We start from the raw sequence: 24,875 nt of genomic DNA on the forward strand, positions 1-24,875 counted from the left end.
AGTTGCATCTCTAGGAGTCCCTGTGGCCCTGATAGTCCGTGGAGTCTCCTGAAATAGTCTTCACAGCTCAGTGAGTTACTAAAGAAAGCGGAAGAAGCCTGGGAGATGAGAAGCAAGGTGCCCCTCTCTCCACCAGTATGTTTCCTGTGGGAACTGTTGCACGTTCCAAGCCCTGGGATGGGTGTTCAGACAGGCTGTCTCGAAAGGTCTCCCTAAGCAGCTGCAGAACTTCCCCACCTACTGCTTGGTGGGAAATAAGAGAATCATCAGTCTCAATGATCTGTCCTCAAATGGGAATTAGCCTTGGGAAATCCAAATAAACAGCATCATTTCCCCAATTAAACCTATTGCTTCAGGGCAGGATGAGACTTTTCTCCCCATCTGACTGGGGACTGTTGTCCCGTCCATCCACTTCATCTGCTTAGGAGTGACAGGGGTCAAGGACAAATGACACTTAATCATGTTGGCTAGCCCCGAAGACAGTGCTACTCACAGTGGAAAAGAAGTAAAATTCCTTACTTTTCTAGAAAGTAGCTTATTGGTGCCACTTTCCGACTCGCTAGGGAGAAAGCCTGACCTTTAGGTGGTGCCAGACTGAGCCAAGGGCCAGAGCCAGGTTCCTCCTACAGCCATGGGGTACTCACTCACTGTGACAGCCACAAGCCACACCTCCTGGCAGACTCCAAAAGGTCATGGTGCCATGGTGCCCTTTACTCTTACTTGAGGTAACTAATTACCTTTTCCAGAAAGCTTCATTTGCTCCAACCACCTGACCCACCCTTGTGCCAACAGAGCTGTAAGAGCAGTCAGGCCCACTTCTGGTGGCCCATGACCTTCATTGGCTTAAATTAAATTAGCTTGCAATTAGTGTTTACACTGTTTACCAAAAGAAGGTCAGGTAAAAATGCAACCCTGGGAAGAACAATGGCCAGGACATGAAAGTCAACATAGCATGCCCGTGGAGCATCACGGGGCATGACAAATCAGCTGGCCTCCCCTGGGAATAGTCAGTCGCACAGACAATCTTTGTGCTGGCTTAGCTTCTTCCCGGTAATAGGTTACCTAAGGAGAAACGTGATTAATTGTAGAGAATTCATTAGCTCCAGTCAGTACCTCGGTGACATCATGTCTTCCGTGCCGGTGTAGAGCTTGTTAATGGGGAATAATGATGCAGTTGCACCTCCCGGGAACAATAATGAAGAACACAGGTTAATCAGAAGTTTTAGCGAGTCTGTTCTCTTACTTAGCAGATCAAGAGATGGAGAAATACATCCATGACGCAGACAGAAAAGCTCAGAGTCCAACAACATGAAGGTAAAGGCATTCACTTGTTTGTTCACCTTACCCCTACGTATTCTTACTTAAATCTTTCAGTAAAAAGAACCGGCATCAATTGTGAATATTTTTGTTGCCTAAGGATGAACTGGAATGGAGGAAATGAGTATGAGGGGTGACAAAATGAAGCAACATGGTGCCACATTGGCTCAAGCATCCAGCTCTGAGCTCACAAGACAGCGTGAGGACACGGTGCAGTACCGGCTCAAGCATCTAGACCAGAACCCTTAAGACAGCACTAGGACATGCAGTGCATTACTGGCTCAAGCATCCAGCTATGAACTCATAAGACAGCATGAGGACACACAGTGTAGTTCTGGCTCAAGCATCCAGCTCTGAGCTCACAAGACAGCATGAGGACACACAGTGTAGTACCGACTCAAGCATCCATCTCTGAACTCACAAAACAGCGTGAGGTCACCCAGTACAGTAGCGGCTCAAGCATCCAGATCAGAACTCACAAGACAGCGTGAGGACACAGTGCAGTACCGGCTCAAATATCCAGCTCCAAGATCACAAGCCAGTGTGTTGGAGGTGAGACCTCGGACTCAGCACATCTGGAATGCTTTTGAGGGCTCTCTCATTTGTTAGGTTTCTCTTCTTCTAAGAGGACTCACACAAGCAAGCTGGGGAACCATCATCAGTTGGTCTCTGATCTTGTGTGAACCATATTAACCTTGTTGCTTTGGTTCCAACTACGCTTGTTGCTAACTATTTTAAAATAATCCCACTTTGAAAAGAGTGCACACAAGCAGACATGTAAAGGTATTACAAAGGCTTAGGACGTAAACTGTAAGTTAAGAAAGTTGAGTTTTTTTATCCTGCACTGTCAGGTACTAAAATTGCTTCTTTGCATCTTCAGGGAAACTGTTCATTACCCAGTATTGGCAAAGCAATCTGGGATAATTTCATATATACATATACTATATACACATATATATCATATCAAGAAATTGTGATGATTTAAAGAATGAACTATATCATTTTATTTTGAAGGACACGCTCCCTCTTGTAAAACACTGTTTTATAAAATCAAGTATTAAGTCCCTCGCCATTCATATGTAGATGAGGGGCGGGGCCAGACCTCTCACCCAGTTCCTGGCACCGGATCACCTGTCATCGCGCTCCCCCATCCACTGGGTTAGCTCTATTGTGCTGCCCAGGCCAAGTGCAAGGCCTGCTCTCCCAAGGGCTGCAGTTGGTGAGAGGAAGGTCAGTCTTCCCACTCGTGTGCCTTTGGACCCAGCCTTCCCAGATGCAGTAGCTAGGGGACAGAGAGACATGAGGCTAGCTCTCCTGCTCTCAGGTCTTCAGAGCCAGCTCACCCACACCCCCAAGCCCCGAGGGCAGGAGGGCAGGAGAACCGGCCCCACTCCTTCCTGCCTACTGCAGTGGGTGAGCTTGCAGGGCAATGCTGGAGAGCTGGCCCTGGTGGCGTCAATGAGGGAAAACTGGTAGGCTGCCCAATCCAGCTAACACCCAGGCCCAGAACCAGGGCTATGAGCTGGTCCACCCCAGCATCCACCTCATCTATTAGGTAATGGAGCATGTGAAGGGGCTGGACCTACAGATCCACCATGACACAAGACAACAACAAGACATCCCAGAGGAGTCCCAGTGAGGGCCCAGTATTGAGGGTACAGCAGAGGTCAGAGGCCTTAAACCACACCAAGGACACATTGCAAAAAACACTTCCAAGTAAATCTGTATGGACTAAAGGGTGTATGGACTAAAGGGTGTATGGACTAACGGGTGTACGGACTAACGGGTGTACGGACTAACGGGTGTACGGACTAACGGGTGTACGGACTAACGGGTGTACGGACTAACGGGTGTACGGACTAACGGGTGTACGGACTAACGGGTGTACGGACTAACGGGTGTACGGACTAACGGGTGTACGGACTAACGGGTGTACGGACTAACGGGTGTACGGACTAACGGGTGTACGGACTAACGGGTGTACGGACTAACGGGTGTACGGACTAACGGGTGTACGGACTAACGGGTGTACGGACTAACGGGTGTACGGACTAACGGGTGTATGGACTAACGGGTGTATGGACTAACGGGTGTACGGTGTGACTCATGGTGTCATACACACTACAGCTGCCACACTGAGACTTTTCTTCTAGGTTTTTGTTTTGTTTTTAGCTTTCATTTTAAATTTATTGTATTATGGGTGAGGGTTGCTAGGGCAAAGGGTGGATATGAAGAGATGGGGAGATGAATGGGATCAGGATGCATGACTTGAAATCCAGAAAGAATCAATAAAAAAGTCTAAAATATTTAATATTTTGACATATTGGTTGGGAATGAATTACATTTCACTGAGTTTTTTTTTAAGGAAGCAATTTCTTCACATTTAAAAACGTAATAGAACTATCAGAGTATTTATATGCTGACAGGAAGAACGATTTTTGCTTTTTTGACCTTTTGAGACAAGGTCTCAGTCTATAGCTCAGGGTGGCCTGGAATGCAACAGAATTTAGGTTGGATTTGAACTGTCCATCTTCCTGCCTCTATTCCTAAGTATTGAGATTAGATCCAAGTATAGCTAGGAAAAGTGAGTAAAAGAAGCTAACTTACAACCAAATTAAAAAAACAGAAACATTTTAAGCTTTAGTTATTGCCTGTAAAATGGAATGAATAGCATATTATGGGATATTTATGCTAATCAGTTATCTTTAAGGTGAAATCATTATATGCTCACCTTTTCTGACTAAGTGAAACAACATATTGTTTGGGAAGAAGTGTTCCTCATTACTGGTTCGTGCAATATGAATGCTGGAAAAAACTATGGATAATTAGAGTAACTCCTTTCCATAACAGCATGAGGACCTGAGCTAGGGAACTATATACATGGCAACCATGTAAAACCCAGGGATGGCAGTGTGTGTCTATAATCACAGCTACAGGGAGACAGGCATGAAGATTCATGGGGCTTGTTGGCCAGCCAGTCTGGCCAGTTGGTCAGCTAGACCTTGTTTCAAAAAATAATGCAGCAGAAACTGAGGAAGACACCTAACATTGACTTGTAGCCACTACATGTGTACAAATACACAGGAAAACACACACACACACACATGCATGCACACACAGATACACACGTACACAGAGAGAAAAGAGAGATACTCTTCTTTGTTTTGTGTAAATTGGAGAAAATACACACATCTGTTCACCTCAGGATGGATAGGCAAGGACGTCTGCTGCTATCTGTGGACAATGTCCATTTGCTTACCAGCATGACCACAACACATAGTCCATGGCCTGCAGCATGACCACAACACACAGTCCATGGCCTGGAGCATGACCACAACCACAGTCCATGGCCTGCAGCATGACCACAACCACAGTCCATGGCTTGGAGCATGAGGGACGCCCAAAGGAATATCCACAGAGAGAACTGGGCTTTCACTTGATGTAACACACTCCTCTGGCCTGGATTTCACCAGGAAACTTCCTGGTTATGCACTGGTACTTTATGCAGCTAGTCCACAGAGAGTGAAATGCTGGTGTAGTCTCCATGAGCGTGCTTGGCTAGACACAGATAAAGGAGTGTCACCGACTGATAGGCCTGGCTGCTGTGCCCTGAAATGCATCCCTGTGTCTGCCTTCAGATGAAGGCTTCGTTTCCCATGTATGCTGCAGCCAGTTGACTGAGATCTTAGCAGCATCCATGAGGCAAGCTCATATACAGGAGACTCAGCTCCTGGAACGGATGTCTGGGCTAAAGACCTCTCCAGTGGTTTGATGAGTTCTGTCAGCCTGACATTCCAGTGCCACCTCTTTGCCTCATTCCTTCCTCCCTCTCTCCCCATCTCCCTTCCCTTTTCTTATTTGAGGGAAATCTGTATCTTGCTTTGATGGCTCTCCTGGTTCCAGGAGATGGTTCCAGGTTTGATGGCTGTCCATTTTCCCTCAGAGGTGTGGCCTCTGAACAGATACCTTTCATGAACCGCTGATTTCCTTTTGATGATTTTTGGAGGACTCTGGACTGAGCCAGCATATCCATCTCACCACAAATAAACAGGTGTATTTGAGAAAAGCCTGTCTCTGTCTTGCATGCAGTAAGGAGTCTAGTTCTGGTGTCATACAAGGCTATGATTCTCTCTTTCACTAACTGGCTTGGAGAAGTCACTCTATGAATATTAACTTCCGGTAGAAGTAGAGTAAGCTGAGAATTCCTGCTTCACACTCTACCACTGTGCTGAGCTCCAGCTTCATCTCCCCGGGGAAGGAAATGAACAGGGAAGCCTGCATACAGGACATTTTTACAGTCCGTGTTTATGATCATTACCACTTGGAAATGGGACCTAAAAGCTAACATTAGCTATTTTTACTTAGGTCATAAAATAAACGTTTTGTTTATACTATATAATGAGTCAAACATACGTCATGCTAGTCAGCATGATTTTGCTATACAAAGGTTTGAAGCTATTGAAAGTTATTTGCCACCATTTCAGCATTCTGGGTGTGTTGGCAGGACATAGGAAGCATCTGAACAAGGCCTCAGGAAGGTTAAGATGGAAACACAATCGCTTTTATCCATAGAAGCGAAAGGCCTAAAGGAAACAAAATGATGCGGAGGTGGAATTTCTCCAGGAAGAAGGAACCGAGCTGCTGCCAACTGGCTACACTACTGTTGCCAGCGAAATGTTCTCTTGGGCAGGTAACACACTAGCCAGAGAGAAGGCCTGGGCTATTGAAATGTGACAGGAGCCTGGATAAGGCACTCACAGGGAACTGGCTGAAGGGAAGCAGGAGCTGGGAAGAGATGCCAAAGTGAGATGTTCACCAAAGACGATAACACACCCTTTCAGGCCAGTGCCTGGGTGAGTTCTGAAGGATCATGGGAAATATGCTGGGCAGCCTGGTACAGTGTCCTTAGGATACAAGGACAAATGAGGGTGGATGGATGAATTTTCCATGTCCCCTTGGAGTCTCAAAGACCAACCAATAAAACACCAGAAAGAAAGTTAAAGGATGTGTAGGAGGCAGTTTGGGGCATGTAACTTTAGCAGAACAAGAGTACTTAGCTCTTCCCAGAGCTCAGCCTCCAGCAGAGAGATGCCTGTCTTCCAAACTTTTCAGGAAGACATAATATCAATACTTCTCGAACTGTTTTGAAAAATGTAAAGGGAAAGAACACTACCAAAATCTTTTTACACAACCAAAATTATCCTGATGCCAAAATCAGATAAAGACCCAACAAAAAAGAATTTTGATGATGCAAAAATTTTAAGATTTGGTCCAACACATGTAAATCAATAAACAGAACACATGATATAAACAGACTTAAGGACAGAAATCACATGACCTCTTCTCAACAGATCCAGAAAGAGCATCTGAAAGTGTTCAACATGACTTCATGATAACAGTCCTAAAAGAAGTAGGAAGTGATGGAAAATACATCCGTATAGGAGAGAGCTGTGCATGAGAAAATGAACAATGTTATAGTAAATGGAGGAATCTAAGTCTAGAAAAGCACGGGTGTCTACTCTCTCTGCTCTTATATCATAATGCTCGAATCTCAGCCAGAGAAAATATATGGGAAGAAAAGCGAATACAAGCGGGGGGAAAAGGCAAATTATCCCTATTGGTAGACAATATGAGCTTATACTTAAAAGAATTCACAGACTTCCCCTGAAATACATAACTCAGATAAACTCTTTTCACCAAATTTGAAAGATATAAAACCAACAGACAAAATTTGATTTTTTTTCTATATACAATTGTGAGCTTGCTAAGAAAGAAATTAGGAAAGTAGATCACTTACAATAGATTAAAAATATTTAGGAATAAACCAAAAAATGTAAAAGATGCATATAATGAGCACACATAGACAGAAATACAAATTAAAATAAACATAACACTTGGTTATGCTAAGGCTTTCTTTGCTAATGGACTAATCAAATTAATAGTGACTGAACGGCTGGACCTCCAAGAGGAGAGTATGGATTCAATGCTGTCATCATTAAAAAATTCTGACATTCTTCTCATACCTAGACAGAATGATCCTAAGATTCATCCGACAAGAGAAAGACTCCACATAGTCAAGGAGTAAAAGGAATGATGCTGGAGGTATCGAGGTACATGGCTTCAAATTATACCACAGAGCCAAAGTGCCAAACACAGGACGAGAGAAGCACAAATAGACATTTAGAGATTCCAGAATTAAGACCACACAGCTACAACCAAATCATTTTAATATGGGTGTGTAAAAGGCGACATCTGAAAAACACAGGCTTTTCAACCAATGGAGTTGGCAGCACTTGATATACACCTGCCAAGGAATGAAATCAGATCTCACTACACACACACACACACACACACACACACACACACACACACACACACTCAATAAAGTTTTGTGTCACAGACTTTAATCTACAGCCTGAAATGCTGAAACTGCTCAAGGAAAACAGAAAATATACTTCAAGATTCAGGCAAAGGCATGAACTTCTGTCAAGGACTCTAATAGTACAAGATATTACTCCCAGAACTGACTTGACTCTCATTCATGTTACATGAAACCAAAATGCTTCTGCACAGTAAGGGTGAGGCAAGGTGTCCGATCAGCAGGGTGAGCAGACAGGCTGCAGGGTGGGAGAAAATCTTGGCTAGCTGTACTTCCGACAGGGAGCTACCATATAGAATATATAAAGAAACTTCCAAAATCAAACACCCCCAAATGAAAACAGAACTACCAACTAATAAAATGGGCCAATGTATTAATTAAGAAGACAGTTCTTATTAAATTAGATAGGCAAGTGACCAATCAATCATCTTTTTTAAAAGAATCCAGTTATTTTTAGTCACTAGAATAACGCAGATTAAAACCCCTTTCAGAGTCTATCTCTTCCCAGCAAAAATGGATAAAGCCAAGAAACCAAACGATGAAGCTGGCAGGGATGCTAGGGAAGAGAAAGGCTTGGTCACTGCTGGTACGATGCAAACTAAAACAGCAGAAATCTGTGTGATGGGTTTTCAGACCCTGAAACTAGGATCTAGTTACAACACTCCAGGGGCAGAGATACCTATACGCAGGATACAGCCAGCCTAGATATCAATAAACAGATTGATGGACAAAAATAATATGGTACATATATACAATGCAATTTTATTCAGCTTGAAAAAACAAACCAAAAAACCCATGAGATTTGCATATCCCAGACCTAGAAAGACAAATAAACATGATTTTTCTCATGTGCATATCCTGGATTTTAATTTTTTATATAGGCACATATACATATATGCTTATAGTATGGCCACAGGGCACAGAAGCAGAAAGGAAAAGAAGACAGAATAGGGAGAGAAAAAAGAAAATATGGTAATAGAATATATGTGACATGAACGTGTGGAATGGGAACTTCTGGTGGGAGAAAAGGGGACTAGCAGGTGGTGGGCAGGAGGGAGGAGAGGGCCCTGGAGGGAGAAAGGAGAAACAAAGAAAGAATCATGTATTGGAAATGCCATAACTAACCCCATCTTTGTGTGATCATTTTTAAAGAAAAAAAAAAGACTCCACAGTATTTTCTAAAATGGGACCAAACAGAGAAATCCAACAGTCACAGCATTACCATAGCCTGAGGTTTATCACTCTGAAATTCAAAGCGAAGTCTTGACTTAGAGCTCTCTCCCCTGCAGGACACAACAGTATTTAAAGGAGGGACTTTAAAATGAGGCAATATGCTTAGAATTAAGTCTTTGGTCTTAGCCACATCTGAATGGTGCTCTTAAAAGAAAAGAACACTTGGGTCCAGATGCCTGAGAGAAGACCACAGGAAGATCCAGTGATGACAGAAGTCTGCCAGTCCAGGAGAGAGTCCTTTGAGGAACACGCCCACTGGGCACTTGGATATCCGATTTCCAGGCGCACAGCTGTGAGGACACAGATCCGGGGACTCGGGTCGCACAGTCCATGATACTTTGATACAGCAGCTGAGCAAGTGTAAATATTTTCTACCTTCTGTTGACTGTGCTAAGGGAACTGGGCTCTAGTGACAGGGCACACAGCCCTGTTTCCAATGCGGCTGCTAGATAAGGCAGCAATCACTTAGTCTAATGAGCTCCCAGACTCTCTAGTGCTGCCCCACTGACCTCTGCGCCCTTGGATGACCTTCGCTGCCGAGGCCTGACTCAGGGAAGCTCTGTCATATCTACATTAGACCCTCTCACCAGTAAGGAGATTGAGGTCCAGGTATGAAAAGGAAGGGAGTGGGGACAAGCTACATGCAGCACCTCTAAATTTAGGGAAAAGCCTTTCCACTCCAAGCACCAGGTAAAGTGTGCTTTGTGTAGCTGGCACACGCCACATATCCTTGTCCAGATGGGCAAACCATCCCAGAGTTCAACATCCAACACTTGCAAATTCTGAAGGTTCAGACCTGCTGGCCATCTTTTGTAGTACTGGAAGGCTCTTTGAATGCCACTAGGTGAGCTAGGTAGTTCGACAGCAGCACCTAGCTGTGAACCCTGCATTAAAGTAAAAGCCAGCCCGCTGATATATTAATCACTGGTGCAACTGTGGCACAACTGTTATGGGAGAAGCCGATTATTGCTATGGGAACAGCCAATAATAACTTTCTGATTGGATTTAAAGATCACTTTATAAGATGGGTCCCTGGGAACCACTGACTAGGCCCAAAAGGACTAGGTCACAGGACTAGGGGAGAACATTGTATTATTATTTTGTTAAGTGGACACAGAATAAACTACACTGTGAGGCCTTGTCTTCACACCCACAGATGAGGGCAGCATGATCGAGGGAGGTGGGCCTTGAGGGGCTCTCCATACTTGAGTAGATGGTCCCAATCTGTATGAATACAGGCAGCACTAAACCAACTTAGCTTTAAAAGAGAGTATATGAAGTTGTGAGGTCCAAGGGGTGAGGAAGACAAGAGAGGGAGGAGAGGGAAAAGAATGAGGGCTGGACTTGATCCAAGCACATTATATGCGTGTATGGATATTAAATAAAATATTAAAAAGATCATTCATCTGAATAGGTGGATAATACTGGCATGGCCTTAACATAAAAACAGTAATTTTTCCTCTTCTTACCTATGGCTAATGCAAGAGTAAACCAAATAAAATAATGTCCTCAGAGCCTTCCAGCCATGGTGTGATTATCATAAGCATTACTTTGTGATGAGTTTTCTCAAGGTCACTCTAGAATTAGTGGTACTGTGGGACCAAGCGCTCATCCATTAGATGGGTTAAAATGACTAATTGAGGACCTGAGTTTAATTATACTCATAAGCACAGGCACAGCGACAGGCTTAATAACATTTCATGTACACAAGATAGATGAGAAAAATTAGGGTTGTATATTGTTGTCCTTCAGGAAAAGATGCCGAAGTGGGAAGGGAATAATAAAAATAAAGAAATGGCTTGGTGGCATGGGTAAAGGAGCTGCGGAAGCTAACAAAGCCAGCCTTCTGCACACATTCCCCCTGCTGATGAAGTCCTAAGTGCCCACGACGAAATGCAGCTCAGCCTCAGAGGAACGAATCCAAGTTGTCTTACTGAGCTAGTGGCTGGATTAAAAGAGAGCAAAAAGGCCGCTTATCAAGCCTTCGCCTACAGCTCATTCTGAAATGATGATTATGGCCATGACAAGAGTCTTTAGGGTATTGATTTATACGTGTTAAATGGGAAACACAATCACCTTTCTCAGAAGGTTCAGGGAGCATTCATTCTGCACACTGCTGCTGGAGTGCACTGTGGGAACCTAGAAGGACTTCTGGCTGTTCAGAGTCTTCTGCAAATCCAAATTCTGCTCTGAAGAGTCAGGAGAGACAGTGAAGAAAGACTCCTGGGCAAGAGCAGGGCACACAGAAATCACACACTCACCTAGGAAGTCTCTTCCTTCATGCATGTCTAGTAAGGGGGTTGGAGGCAAACCTTCTTAGTCCCAGGCAATCACACCTGGACATGCAGACCTCACCCCTGCATAGGTAATGCCTCTGTTCCTTACCTATAGAGGCAATTGGTTTTACACACAGACAAAATCAAGTCCCCCTTTGGTGATTCTGTCCCAGTTTGTGAGGACCATTTGGGAACAGTGGTTTACGTATTTTCTTCCCTATCCTGTGTCCTCAGGTGCCCCCTGGCTCTGCAGGCCCCTCTTTTTCCAACTATGGAACATGCATTTCTTTTCTGGGTCTGCCAGAGTAGAATCTCAAAAAACCTCATGGTTTAAAACAACAGAAATGTATCCTCCCAGAATTAGAAATCCAAAATCCAGACGCCAGCATGGCCATGCTCACATTGAAGGCTCTAGGGAGCCTTTCCTATGGTGGCTTTTAGGCATCCCCAGTCTTCCTGTCTGTTTCCAAAGCCTTTCCCTCCATAATCTCTCCTTAAAAGGGCGCTATTACACGTATCCCCACCCTAATCCAACTATTGAGTTCTCCAAAGACACTATTTCCAAGAAAGGTCACTTTCCAAGGTTAGAGATGGACAAAGATTTTGGAGGAATGTTTATTTCAGCCACCACGGTGACCTCAGCCAGCAAGAACTTGTTCACAAACTGATCGGATCTGGCCTCATGCAGTCTGTTAATACATGTTTCCAGATGAAGGTGATCATTACAATGGCCAAAGGTTAAGAGACACATTTGATTACACAGTGCTCAACAAAACAATCGTCAGTGCAAAACCAAATCTATTCCTAGGTCTGACCTGGTCTGCATGAAGTCATTTTCCCAGAGGCGCTCCGAATCATGAAAGGAGGAAGAAAAAGACTAACAGAATACTTGTCACATTTGTTTTAGACAATATTTTAAAAATGGTTTTTATTTAAAAATAAAGTTTGGACATAGCAGACTTGGAACAGAAGATGGCATTGCAAAACAGGAAGAAATGAGCATGGATGAGGGTGACTGGATTTGGGATCAGGAAGGTAGACATGGTGGAGGCAGTGAGAAGTGTTAAGTTCTACCCTGCCCTGCATCTTGAGGACTCATGGCTCTGAGGCCCTCTATCCCATCCCGCCATCCAGCTACCGTCCTTTCTTATCAAATCATTCCTTCCACAAAATTTTAGAGATCTCCCTGCCCCTATTTCTATCTTATTTTTATTAGTGATAAATAGGCATTTCAGGAACAAATAGATGGATCTTCCAGAGAAAAATTCCATTTCCTTCCCAAAATGACTTTTAAATGGAAAGGACTGAGGGCATTGTGGTGAGGGCCCCCAGTTTTTAATCCCTTCCATCTTGATCTGTTCTTGCTCCTCACGGATAACAACAGAACACTCAGCCAAAGGTGTGGCTACTGTATACTTTGCTCCTCAAAAGCCAGACAACAGGATGTTTGACTTAAGGCATGATTACTGGGTGTTTTGAGATATAAGGAGGTAATTATGCATGCTTGTCTTTGTATCATGGGAGTCAGGTGCCTTCCCCTTTTGATTGGGGTATGTAAGGACTATGACTAATAAACTCAGACTTTATTTGTTACAGTATTCACTGGAAGTTCTTCTGACTCTATCTTCTGTCTCTTGACTATTTTTTCCTCAATCCACACCCCCCCCCCCTCAGGAACGGATGGACCAGTCCGGCCAGACCTGACGGAAGTGGCCATCCATGGAAACACTGAACATCTACTGCTGGCGGACACACAAGAACTTAGACTGTCAACCAAGGCCATGAGTTGCCTGAGGAAATATGATTCTGGACATTCAGATTTTGGCTTGTAAAATTAAACTTATTTTACTTGAATTTTTCTCTGTTGAGCGTTTGGACAGCGAGAAGCCGTGTGGCTTACATTCTTAAACCTGAATTCATCTCTGAAAAGTAAAATGGTGAAGATAATAGTAACTGCTTAAATTCCCGGTCTTGCTTCTTATGCTGGAGTAGCAGAAACAAGTCTGAATTACACTATGAACAGAGAGTCATGATAGCTAAGAATGGTCCGATACATCTTTACCTGCCATTTGCTGTGCTAGGTTAGAAAAACCTGTGACAGGAAAATAGTTTTATTTTCCTTTCTATTCATTTTATTTATGTATTAGTTTCAGAGACAAGCCTAAAATATCAACTCATCTTAAACTTATCAGTCACAGAATAGAGGAACATGGCACACGTACCTAAGATCGTCCTAAAATACGTATCTACATGTCATTTTTGAGGGCATCCACGGTTTCAAATGAAGATTTCAGATGGGGCTTGTTGGGAAACTGTCCAAGGCTCAAAATCAAAAGAAATGATTTTGAGTTTTGGAGGCCCAGAGATCAATGTCAGGTGATGCTTTCTGCCTGTTCTCTAGTGAGGACCTCAAGGCAAATCCATCACCATGGTAGGAGAGGGCAGAAGGCACCAGGAACTGGATGGGATTCCAGTTACTCACTGAGAGGCTCTGTCTCAGGGAACCAGTCAGGGGCTAGAGCTGTTCCTTATGAAGACAATGTCCCAGGAACCAGCCACGTCCCATCTCTAAAGGTGCCACCAGCTCTCTACATCTTCAGAGTGTAGACCAAGTTCCCAGCATATGACCGTAGGGACACGGCTCACATCCAACCACAGAAAGACCTCAGGACTGAAGATGGAAAGTAACAAGAGGGAGAGAAGAAGGAACAGCTGATGTTTAAAGGCAGAGCATCTATTAGTTAGACAAGTGCCACTCAGTAAATGCTCACAAAGAAATTAAGGGGGAACATGATGGTAAATGTTGAATTCCCAGTACTCAAGAGACAGAGTCAAGATTGCCACAAGCAGGTACTAGGCTGGCTTGGATGACAGAGTAAGATCCTGTCTCAAAAACACGAAAAGAAAAAGGGAAAGGAGATTAAATAAACAAACACATAGGACTCTGTGGCCTATTCGTTGCTTGGCTGGTTGTTATGCACTATTTCAGGAGGGCTTGACAAATGACTTGATGCATCCTCTCAAGTGTGGTCAATTGGAAAAGGTCTGCATAAGACTCAAGGCATGAGTCAAAAGTCAGGAGTGGCCTCATAACTTACCTAAACACAAACTTACTGAGCTTATAAAAAATAGGAGAATATACTGTGAGCAGGGTGAGGGATGCAGCTTAGTGGTCGACTCCCTGTCCAGCCTGTGTCAGGCTCTGGTACTGGAAGAGCTACAGCTCTGCAGGCAGAGTGGGGCCTCCGAAGCACAGCAGAACTGCAGTCATAAAAGGACGCCACAACAGGGATTTGGGGGGAAGCCTAAATCTGGCTTGTGGTAGAGACTCATGCTTGTGGCAGAAAAATCATGCCAAAGGTTCATATGCCACGTGGAGGACGAAAAGTGTTCACAGGATTCCTGCTCTATTTCTAAGTATGTGAAGATATTCACGGTGCTGACTGTGATCCTTACTCTACACGTACCTAACCCATGAAAGATGCCATGTCAAAGCCAGGGCTGCGAGCGTTGGTACGGAGAGTCAGAAGATGGTTAGTATTAATTCTCATTGACATGCTCTTGTTCCTTCCTAGCAGACACTGTAACTGCAGCTAGAAACAGACCAACTGTTGGAGAAACTGTAGGTCCGTGGCAGCCCAGCTGAAGTCATTCTCAACATTTTAGCTTTGAAATACAGATTATTAGATTAGGCATGTTCAACAAGCCCTTTGGCTCCTATCCCATAATTAACCCCATCTGGTAGAAATTTCCAACTTTAACACAAACCTTCCCTAGGAGCACAGGCTGACTTTAGAAGACCGTCTGTCTTGTTTGGTACCTACCTCCTTTCCTAAAAGTTAGTCGAGGCTCACAGATGATGCTAAGAAGATGACAGAGATTACTGTGTGATTTGTTTAAATGCAGTAGAAAAGATTATAGATGCTTATAAGTTTTTTTTATTTGAGAAACACTAAGTAAAGTGGGTCTCCTTAAGAAGACATTTCCAACCAATTAAGGACTCTTGTAAACATACAAAGAATTAAGGGGGAAAAATCAGAATAAAAGTAGTTCCTGGTGGTATTTAATTACACCCCCATACGTTTGTCACGGACTCTCCCCAAGCAATTGCCTGGTTGTTTTACATGTAAAATGTCATGTCAAATTACTATAAACTACTGTTTACAGTGAAAGAAAGGGGCTTGGTTTCAGTTGAGACGGAACTCTGATTTTTTCTAGATGTAAGCCAGCAAGCTAACTCAGCTGAGCACTGTGTGGGTCTAGAGTTGTGGAAACCTCCTCTTCAAATGATTTTGTTTAGCTTTCTGTTTGCCATGCCAGTATCTGTCTCAGCAGAACAGTCTGGTCCTCCGGAAACAGTCATCGAGGTTACAGAAAAAAGTTCCTGCACCAGGACCCTGGTGGGCAGGGAAGGGACTGACCTTAGGCACCCAGTGGCATTGCGCAGCACCTGTGATGAATGCAGCTGTATTTTCCGATCGTCCTGAAGAGGTGAGTTTTCCCAGCCCGAGTGGGGGATAATCACCGCGTTGGTCAACACTGCCAGGGCATCCTGGATGATTGGCATCTTGAGTGCATCACATGATGAGAGGTTCCACAGGACTCCTGGAAGACATACAAGGAAAGCCACTGAATGGTACCGCTCTTTCTCATCTCAACCAGGTTTCCTTATTGGAGTTAACAGTATTGGCAGGAAGGGGTAAATAAATAGTATGCACTGGGCCAGCAAGATGGTTTGGTAGGTAAGGATGCTTGCTGCTGAGGGTGATGTTCTGAGTTCAATTACTAGGACACAGACTTCTGCAACAAGCTGTTCTCTGACATCTGCATGTGTGCTGCATACACACACACACACACACACACACACACACACACACACCATAAACATAAAAGACAGGACAGGTTAAGCACATGAGTCTTAGAGCCTGCCCTCAACAATTAAAAACAGAGGTCATGAATTAGAAAGAGAAGAGGGCCAGTTGGTCCATAGGATGGGTTGGAGGGAGGAAAGGGAGAAATGATTATATTATGATCTTAAAATATTTTTAAATCTTTAAAAATATTTTTTTTAAAGAGGGAGCACCAGATTGAGTATAACAGGAATGAACGGAGACAGAACAAAAGCAACAATGTTTGACCACACAGAATGGTTTGGGTTTTACAACGTGAATTAACAATAACAAAATTGACTCTAGATGAGGTCATTGGCATTGTCTCGATGTTACGTTGCTGTTTAAAAATGCTTTTAAAATAACTGTCCTATTTTATTTTTGTTCTAAATACTCGGCGTAGAAGGAAATGTCTGTGCTTAAGCTGGAGTAATTCCTACTGGGATGCAGAGGAAGGACTGCCTTGTTCTTCAGACAGTGACTTCCAGGTTACTTGTTTAAGGGGCTTGCAGCATTTCAACCAGATGAAATATCTCATCTATTGGGTCAGAACATTGTTATTAACATTTTGATTAATTCTCGCATTCCACATTCTACCAAACAGAGCCATTGATCACACAAATCTGATGGTTAATGAAATAAGTGACTACACAGCACTATAAAAAATATGTACAAGATAAACTTCCAGCTGTCGGGTTTACCAGTTTCTACAAACACAGTTGGGTTTGAACCAGACCCCGCTGCCCACTGGCATATTTATCTCTGCTTTTGTCCACAAACAACTTGTCATCCTGTCTTTTCCGAAGAGTCTAGCCACCTCCCTTTTATCCATCAATGATTTTCCGTGTGCTCTGTGTACGACTTTTGTTCTCATTACTCTTCTCACATCGAGTACACAAAACACTCAGTGGTAAATGGCTGGTGTAGAAAATATGTTTCCAGTGGGGCTGAGTTGTGATACTAGAAATATTAACATTTTATATCATTTTGAAAATAAGATAAACCTGTTCATTCATCCATGATGAAATCTTTTATTAAATTCTGATCACTGAAATAATCAAAATGCGCACCAGCATTCATTGGTAGTGTCACTATGTCATTTCATAGCAAAACAATAGATCTTTCAGTTTAAAGGAGAACATTAAAATAAATTATATTTCATCTCAGTATTTGAGGGTGCCCTTTCAGAAAGGCATGTGAAAGCACTGATGTGCACTGTATGTAAACAATGGTGACAGATGATAATGAACACTTTCATTACCAGCTCCTGATTGAAAATATTAACACAAATTCAAGTCTGAAAGGGAGTGACTTCAAATGTGGGCAGTGTTTCACAGCAAAACGTAACTAAATAGTAAAATGTACATTTTTTTTTACATATAAGCCATTCTGTGATAATAATAAATAATAACTATTTTTTTGTTATTTTAAGGACCGAAAAAGAGTTGGGAAGAAGAGGTTAAAACAAATCAAGGGAAAACATAAGGACTAATCTTTTACAAGAAGCGAGAAGACGAAAGAGAAGATGTCTTCACCGAACTGTTTTGTCTCCCTCATCTTTCTTGTTAATTTCTTAGTTTACACTAGTCCAGACTTGAGCATGGGGTGGTCTCTTAGCTCTTATTCAATCAAACTTTCCACTTGATTCTATTGGGTATGCTCCAGTCCGGCGGACTTATGAAAGCCTGTGGTCTGCATCTGCCCGTCTTCTGCCTAGCTTCATGAGCATCTGAGACCTACAGTGCCTCTCCTGAAGGGAGGACCATGACTCCACCCAGGACAACCCTGGGATGAGTTGAAGAGTTGGAAAAATGGGTACAACAGTACAACTCCTCTGGGAGGAACCCAGCCAACTATTTGAGAGGGGCTTTCAAAATGTGAGTTTGGGTCAATTATCTGAACACAAGTAGAAGCTTGAAGGATGAATCACTACTTTCTGGAGATAGTTGATGCAATGGTTAATATATTGAGAGAGGTCGAAATCAGGCAAAAGTTGGGTCCACAGTTGTGCTGACAAAAACACATGAGGGAGGGAGGAAGGGAAAATGGGAGGGAAGAAGGGAGGGAAGGAGGAAGGGAGGGAAGGAGGGAGGGAGAGGGAGAGAGAGAGAGAAAGAGAGAAAGAGAGGGGGAAGGGAGGGAAGGAGGGAAGGAGGGAGGGAGGAAGAGAGAGAGAGAGAGAGAGAGAGAGAGAGAGAGAGAGAGAGAGAGAGAGAGAGAGAGAGAGAGAGAATTCCTCGGAGGGAAAGATTCGAGATTGGTGTAGGACACTAGATAGTTTGGTCTCCTCCTCTCTGAGTAAATGAGAATTGGATTTTTCTCAAATTCTCTACTCTTTCCTCATTTTTTCTGTGGTGGTTTAGGCTGTGACAGAGATTGTTTGATATTCCCTACAAAGCTAGGCAGCCAAAGCCTGAACACAGCAGAGAAGGGGACTCGATGATTTCTTTTGGCCAACAGCAGAGCCCACACCCGGATGTAATATATTCCCCTCTGGGGCGTTTCCTGGCAGTGCAGCCTGCTCTCATGCCCCAGGACCACAGGCAGCCCACACACGGGTCACTGCGGTGGGGAGGAAGGCCCACATTGAACAAGCTCATGTGACCACACCACTTGGTAAGCAAGTCCTTCACTTCTACCCAAGTCTTCAGAGACTTGAGTCTTGCAAATGAGCAGAGCCAGGGCTACAGAATGGGGCTGCTCCTGGATCCCTGACCCTTAGACACTTTGTGAGATATGTTTGCTGTTTCTAGCTCTTAAACTCTGCGGTTTTGTCTGTTATACTCCTTTCCTTCACACCCTGCTGTCTCTCTCCATCCTTTTCATGTCCCTTCCCTTTGTCCAATGGGCTCACCTCACTTTGGATTTCTACATGCCCCTCTAGCTGCGCCTCAGTTGACCAAGACACATCTGTCCTTGCTGTCTTTCCACCCACGAGAGGACAGGAGGCACGTGTGTTGGAAAAGTGCAGCACATTTTCAGCATCCAGCCTGTAGCACACAGAAGATGCTCTAGCACCCAGGAGGCTCTTGCACAGTAGTTACTGCAGAAAGCAGAGTGAGGAACTATAGGACAGGACCCTGCAGGATGCCAGGGGCGCCGAGCATCGAGCACTTCTAAAGCAATTACAGTGCTAGCAAGATGATGCAGTGAGCTGAAAGAATAAAATAGCAGACGCAAGACGAATAGGAAATCCAGGTGCAAATAGGAAAACACTATTTAAACGATATGATATGCCCTGAATCTGTAGACATTCTACCTGTAGCTGGCAGAGAAATATTTATACCTCTGAAAAACAGCAATCAGTTTAGCACTAGGCGTTTCACCTTTTGCAGCTGATCTGGGTAATTTCATCACAGTAACTTACCAATAATTCTATATTATCCAGGGCAATACCAATTTGTAACACATAAAAAAAATTGTAGAACATCCATGAGAAGTTAACTAAAAAAACATTGTAATTGGTAACTGGGATATTTTAATTTACATGACAGAGGCATGCTAATTTATTTCTGATAGTAAACTGTAATAAAATTGTTTTTTTTGTGGAATATTCCATTAATTACATCATTCAGCAGCATCTTTTTATCAGTACAAAGTTATTGTTATTACTGTTCCAAATATAATTGACAGTTGATTTAGTTGAGAAGAAATTTAAATAACTAATGATGTATACTAAATATATTTAAGAGATACTTTATTTTTATTTCAGGCAAAGGGTGGCTTTTCCCCCTAGAGATTATCATATTCATGAGCACTAATTGGTTTATTAAAATTTCTTTAATAAGGTCTTAATTACTTTCATTTGATCCTTTATTTTGTTTTAAGAGGGGGTAATTGTGGTTTTTTAACCTGAAAAAGATGACTATCTCCATGAAAAAAAAATGAACAAAACCCACGCTTTCATAGCAGCAAGCTGGAAAAATGGCCTCCAGGCCACACAGGCCTTTATTTCCCCCTCCATGTGCTTGAAGCTATCTTGATTTTTACTATAAAACCTGAGAAAGAATCCCAACAAAAGGTGGGCCTCTTAAAAATGCCCAGAAGAAGTCTGGGCTTACTTTCTTTTAAATGTTTTAAAATTATTTATTTAAAATTAATCAGTTCATGAAAAATTAATGTATGAGGGTTTAGTTTAAGGAACACTTTCATTTAGTTAATTTTGAGAGTGACAGTTTGTGTACCTGAGGAAGGGAATGGAAAAAGATAAATGGGATCCAAACCATTTTTTATTGAATTTTTAAAAACCATAGGCCTACAGGCCAGGTGTGCTAGTGTGCACACCTTAAATCCCAGCACTTGGAAGGAAGAGCTAGGGAGACCTCCATGAGTTCTAGACTAGCCTGGTCTACACAGTCAACAGAACATACAAGGCTTAAACAAAACCGCAAAACCCCATATCTTTATCATGTGTGTTTGGTACTTTGGGTACATGTATGTCTGTGCCCCACACCCATACAGCTCCCACAAAAGCAAGAAGATGGAATCAGAGCCTTTGAAACTGAGGTTACAAGTAGTTGTCAGTCACTGTGTGGGTGCTGCAATTCTAAATCAGGTCTTCAGAGAGAGCAGCCAGGGCACTCTATTGCTAAGTAACCTCTAGATTCCAAAGAGTTTATTTTGTAATAAAATCAGAGTTGGGCTTAGTGAGGTCATTGAGAGGGAGCCGAGAAGGAACCTATTGATTCTTCCCCACCCTGATTCATTCATACCTACAGTGTTGAGTAGGACTGAGCTGCTGACGGAACTCCTGCTGGGTTGTCTATAGGTGCACTGTGTACATCACTGGTAGTGCTCACAGCGACAGTGCTCACATAGTCTAAACGTACACTTAAGAGGCGAAGGCCTGCAGATGTGCATGAGAACTGCATCATAGTGAAAGTCCTTCTGGACACACCTAACGCCTATGGAATATTGTTTAATAAAGTCACTAATCTGAACTTTATGCTCACATTTGTCATAATAATGCTTATAACCAGGGGCAATTCCTTAGGCCCAGACCCCTCAAGCTTTCTTTCTGGAGTGCCAGGGGCTGAGGAGGCAGAACAAAGGAAGTATATCTCTTTAATATTCCCAAAGAGTAAACCTCCTTGCTCTCCACAGTGGGGGCACAGTGAAGGTTAAGCCTCTTGGAATTACAGCTCATGCAAGCATTTAGAGCTAGTTATGAGAGAAATGGGCTGTGGGGCATGGTCAACTTGGGGGTGAAGAGAAAGCAAAGCGGGACTGACTCCAACATCAGCACACATTCCCATTCTACCAAACCTGGGGCATTCTAAATACCCACATGCAGGTAGAGGCTAAGATTAAACTAAGTTTTTGCTCATCTTCAAATAAAAATCAATCAGTCACCAAATTTAATTGCATAACGGGTGGAGAATGAATTGTTCTTTACTTTTGAGAGTAATTTTGACCTCTGTTGGCTTAAAGCAGTCATATTCTGGTCTCAGAGAACAAAATCTACCTGGTTCCCTTTTAAGACGTAGCCATTAAAATTGACAGTCTCTTGCTCTAAAGCCAGAATGGACTCCAACAATAACCTCAAGTTCAACTTTCTACACCACTTATATATGATGAAAATTTAACCTAAGTTTGTAAGATTAATATAGGCAAGAGACCTATATGCTTCTAAATTTTTGATTAATCCTTTAGAAAACTATCTTCATTTTCTAAAAGGTTACTTATTTTGAAAATATTCTATTTGTCTGTGTTTGGTCTGCATATATGTATGTGACCCATGGGTGTGTCTACCTCCTGTAGAGGTAAGAAGAAGATGCCTTGAAAACTGGTTTCTCAAGAGCTAGAGATTGTTTACCAACACCCTCCCTGTATTGTGCCACCCACAGAAACTCTGCCCACCCCAGAACAATACCCATCTTAAGTCATGCACTGATGAGCCGTGTGTGTGTGTTGGGTAGGTGGTGCATGTTTCTCTGGTGCACACATATGAGTGTGTAGGTGTGCATGCTTCTGCATGTGCATCTGGAGATCACAACAGGACATTGGCTGTCTTTCTTTTTTACTTCCCTAAACTTACTGTTCTGACTAGTCTAGCTGGCCAGTGAGCTTCCGGCATCCACCTGACTCCCTTGCCCCAATGTTGGGGGTAATAAGCATGTATAGCTATCTTTTTTTTTTTTTGTAGGTGCTGGAGATCTAAATTCATGTCCTCATGCTTAGACGGCAAGCACGCTTACCCACTCAGTCATCCACCCAGCCCCCAAGAACCTGGCTAATGCCCTACAGTCTCTGACATAATTTCTTCTGTGATTAATACCATACGAATCATGACTGGGACTCTAATAAACTTAGCTTTGTCTATCAACAATATTTTGCTTGTTGTCATTTGGGACATTTGTCAAATCATATAAATATCTGAGAAGGTGTGAACTCTCAACTTTGGCTAACACAGAGCCTGTGAGTGCCTGAATGCACAGGGGATCCTTCAGCTATAGGGATATTACTTGGGTGTAGAGTGATGGGTAAGCTGTCTTACCATCTGCAGCTCCATTAATTGTCACACCTCAAGGCCCACACAGCCTCAAAGGTTGGCAGTACCTCTCACAGCCACTCTAGCATCTCTCTCTAGGCCTTGTGAGAAGAAAACAGAGAGCTATGTAACCTCTATACAAAATAGGACACCGGCCACCTTGGGGGCTTCCATGTTTACCACACATAGAACTGCAGTCTATCCTTGTGCTGTTGGTACAGGCATCAGAGTTTGGTCCTCTCACAGCTAAGCATCCCTGGGCTGTGGTTTGGACTTTCTTTGCCTCCTAATGGTTCACTTGCAAAGGTTTGGGCCTCAGTGTGGAGGTCATAGTTTTAAAAGGTGGAATCTGGAGGAAGTGCTTAGATCAACATAGGTATGGCCTGGGAAAGTATCCTGGGACGTGACCTTTCTGGCTTCCTGAATTGCCCTGTGAAGTCTTGCTCCTCTATCAAAGCTCACTGTGATGACAGCTACACCCAGGCTAGACACAAGGGGATGACAGATTTCTTTTTATACTTATAGTCTTCACAACTATAAACTAAATAAGCATTTTTCTTTATAAAGTTATCTAGATTCAGATGCTATGTGGTTATGTTATTGAAAAATGAATTAATATACTCTTGGAAGAGGGCAACTGGGAACAACAATTGGGTCCTTTTTAATAATATTCTTATTCTTATGACTAAAAGAAGCCTTTATAAAGTCATGTAGCAGGATAAAAAGACTCACAGTTGGAAACCAAAGACTGAAGTTCGCTGATACTTCAGTTCTCACAAACATTACGAAATAGCCTCTGCTAGGTCTGCTATAGGTGTTCACAGGAAAGCTATAGGACCACACAAATGATAATATATAAATTATCACACAGATGGTTGAGCAAGGTATCCAAAATAAGAACACATTGAAAAATCATTGGAGATCAAGATATAAATTAATACACTTGGGGATACCTGAGTTTGATAAAGAAGCCAGAAATATACATTGGGAAAAAGACAGCATCTTCAACAAATGGTACCAATCAACCTGGATGGTTACATGTAAAGAAAGCCAAATAGATCCATACCTATCACCCTGCTTGTACAAATTTCAACTCAAAATGTATCAAAGACCTCAGCATAAAACCAGATACACTGAACCTGATAGAAAAGAAAGTGAGGAATATCCTTAAACTCATCAGCACAGGATAAGATTTTTCTGAACAAACACAATTAGTACAGACACTAAGAGAGATAATTAATAAATGAAACCTCATGAAACTGAAAAGCTTCTGCAAGGCAAATGATACTGTCATCTGGATAATATGGCAGGCTACAGAATGGTGAAAGACTTTTAGTAACTCTACATTTTATAGACAGCTAAAATTCAAACTGTACAAAGAACATAAAAAAACTAGGTATTAAGAAAACAAGTAACTTAATTTAAAAAACTGGGTACAAATTCAAACAAAGAATTCCCCTAAGAAGAAACTCAAATGGCTGAGAAACGCTTAAAGAAATGTTCAGCACTCTTGGTCATTGGGGAAATCCAAATCCAAATTACTTTGAGATTTCATCTTACACCTGTCCAAATGTTAAGATCAATCAAGCAAGTGGCAACTCATGCTGGCAAGGATGTGAAGTAAGTGGGGACACTCATTCACTGCTGGTGAGGGTGCAAACTTGTACAGCCACTGAGGAAATGAGTGTGACGATTCCTCAGGAAGATGAGAGTCGATCCACTCAAGAGCCAGCTCTGCCACCCTTGGGCATATATGCAAAGGATGCTTCATCCTACCACAGAGTCCTTGTTCAACCATGTTCATTGCTACTCTATCTATAATGCCCAGAAACTGGAAACAATCTAGAAAGCCCTCAATAGATGAATGGATAAAGAAAATGTGGCACATTTACACAAGGGACTATTACTCACATGTTAAAAAATGAAAGCATGAAACACACAGGCAAGTAGATGGAAATAGAAAATAATCATCCCGAGTAAGGTAATCCAGACCCAGAAAGACAAATATGGTATATTCTAGTTTATTAGCTGTTAAGTCAATGATAACAAAGCTACAATCTGTTGAACCACAGAGATTAGGTATAGAGGAAGGGACTGGGGAGGGGAAGATCTATCTTTCTAGGAAAGGGAAATAGAATAGTTAAAGATGGGGCTGGGCTGAGACAGGCAGATCAAGTGGAGAGCGAGTGGGAAGAGGGAATGAGGGAGGGACTATTAGGAGAGACAGTTAAAATCAAGGGCCATTTGAGGGGCAGAATGAAAATGCAACATAGGAGAACCTTTGTAAATTA

General features: G+C 42.7%; 1 protein-coding gene across 3 annotated transcripts in view; it reads right to left on the minus strand.

The window, feature by feature from the left end:
- The window catches only part of Ctnnd2 (catenin delta 2), a 727,532-nt gene that overhangs the window by 132,618 nt on the left and 570,039 nt on the right, over window positions 1-24,875 (minus strand). For all 3 annotated transcript variants that reach the window (XM_057789656.1, XM_057789657.1, XM_057789658.1), the window contains one exon: window positions 15,627-15,810. In XM_057789656.1, the coding sequence (XP_057645639.1) occupies window positions 15,627-15,810 (184 nt within the window). The remainder of the gene's footprint in view (window positions 1-15,626; window positions 15,811-24,875) is intronic.

Source organism: Chionomys nivalis, chromosome 15, assembly GCF_950005125.1.
Source record: "Chionomys nivalis chromosome 15, mChiNiv1.1, whole genome shotgun sequence".
In the NCBI taxonomy this organism is placed as follows: Eukaryota; Metazoa; Chordata; class Mammalia; order Rodentia; family Cricetidae; genus Chionomys; species Chionomys nivalis.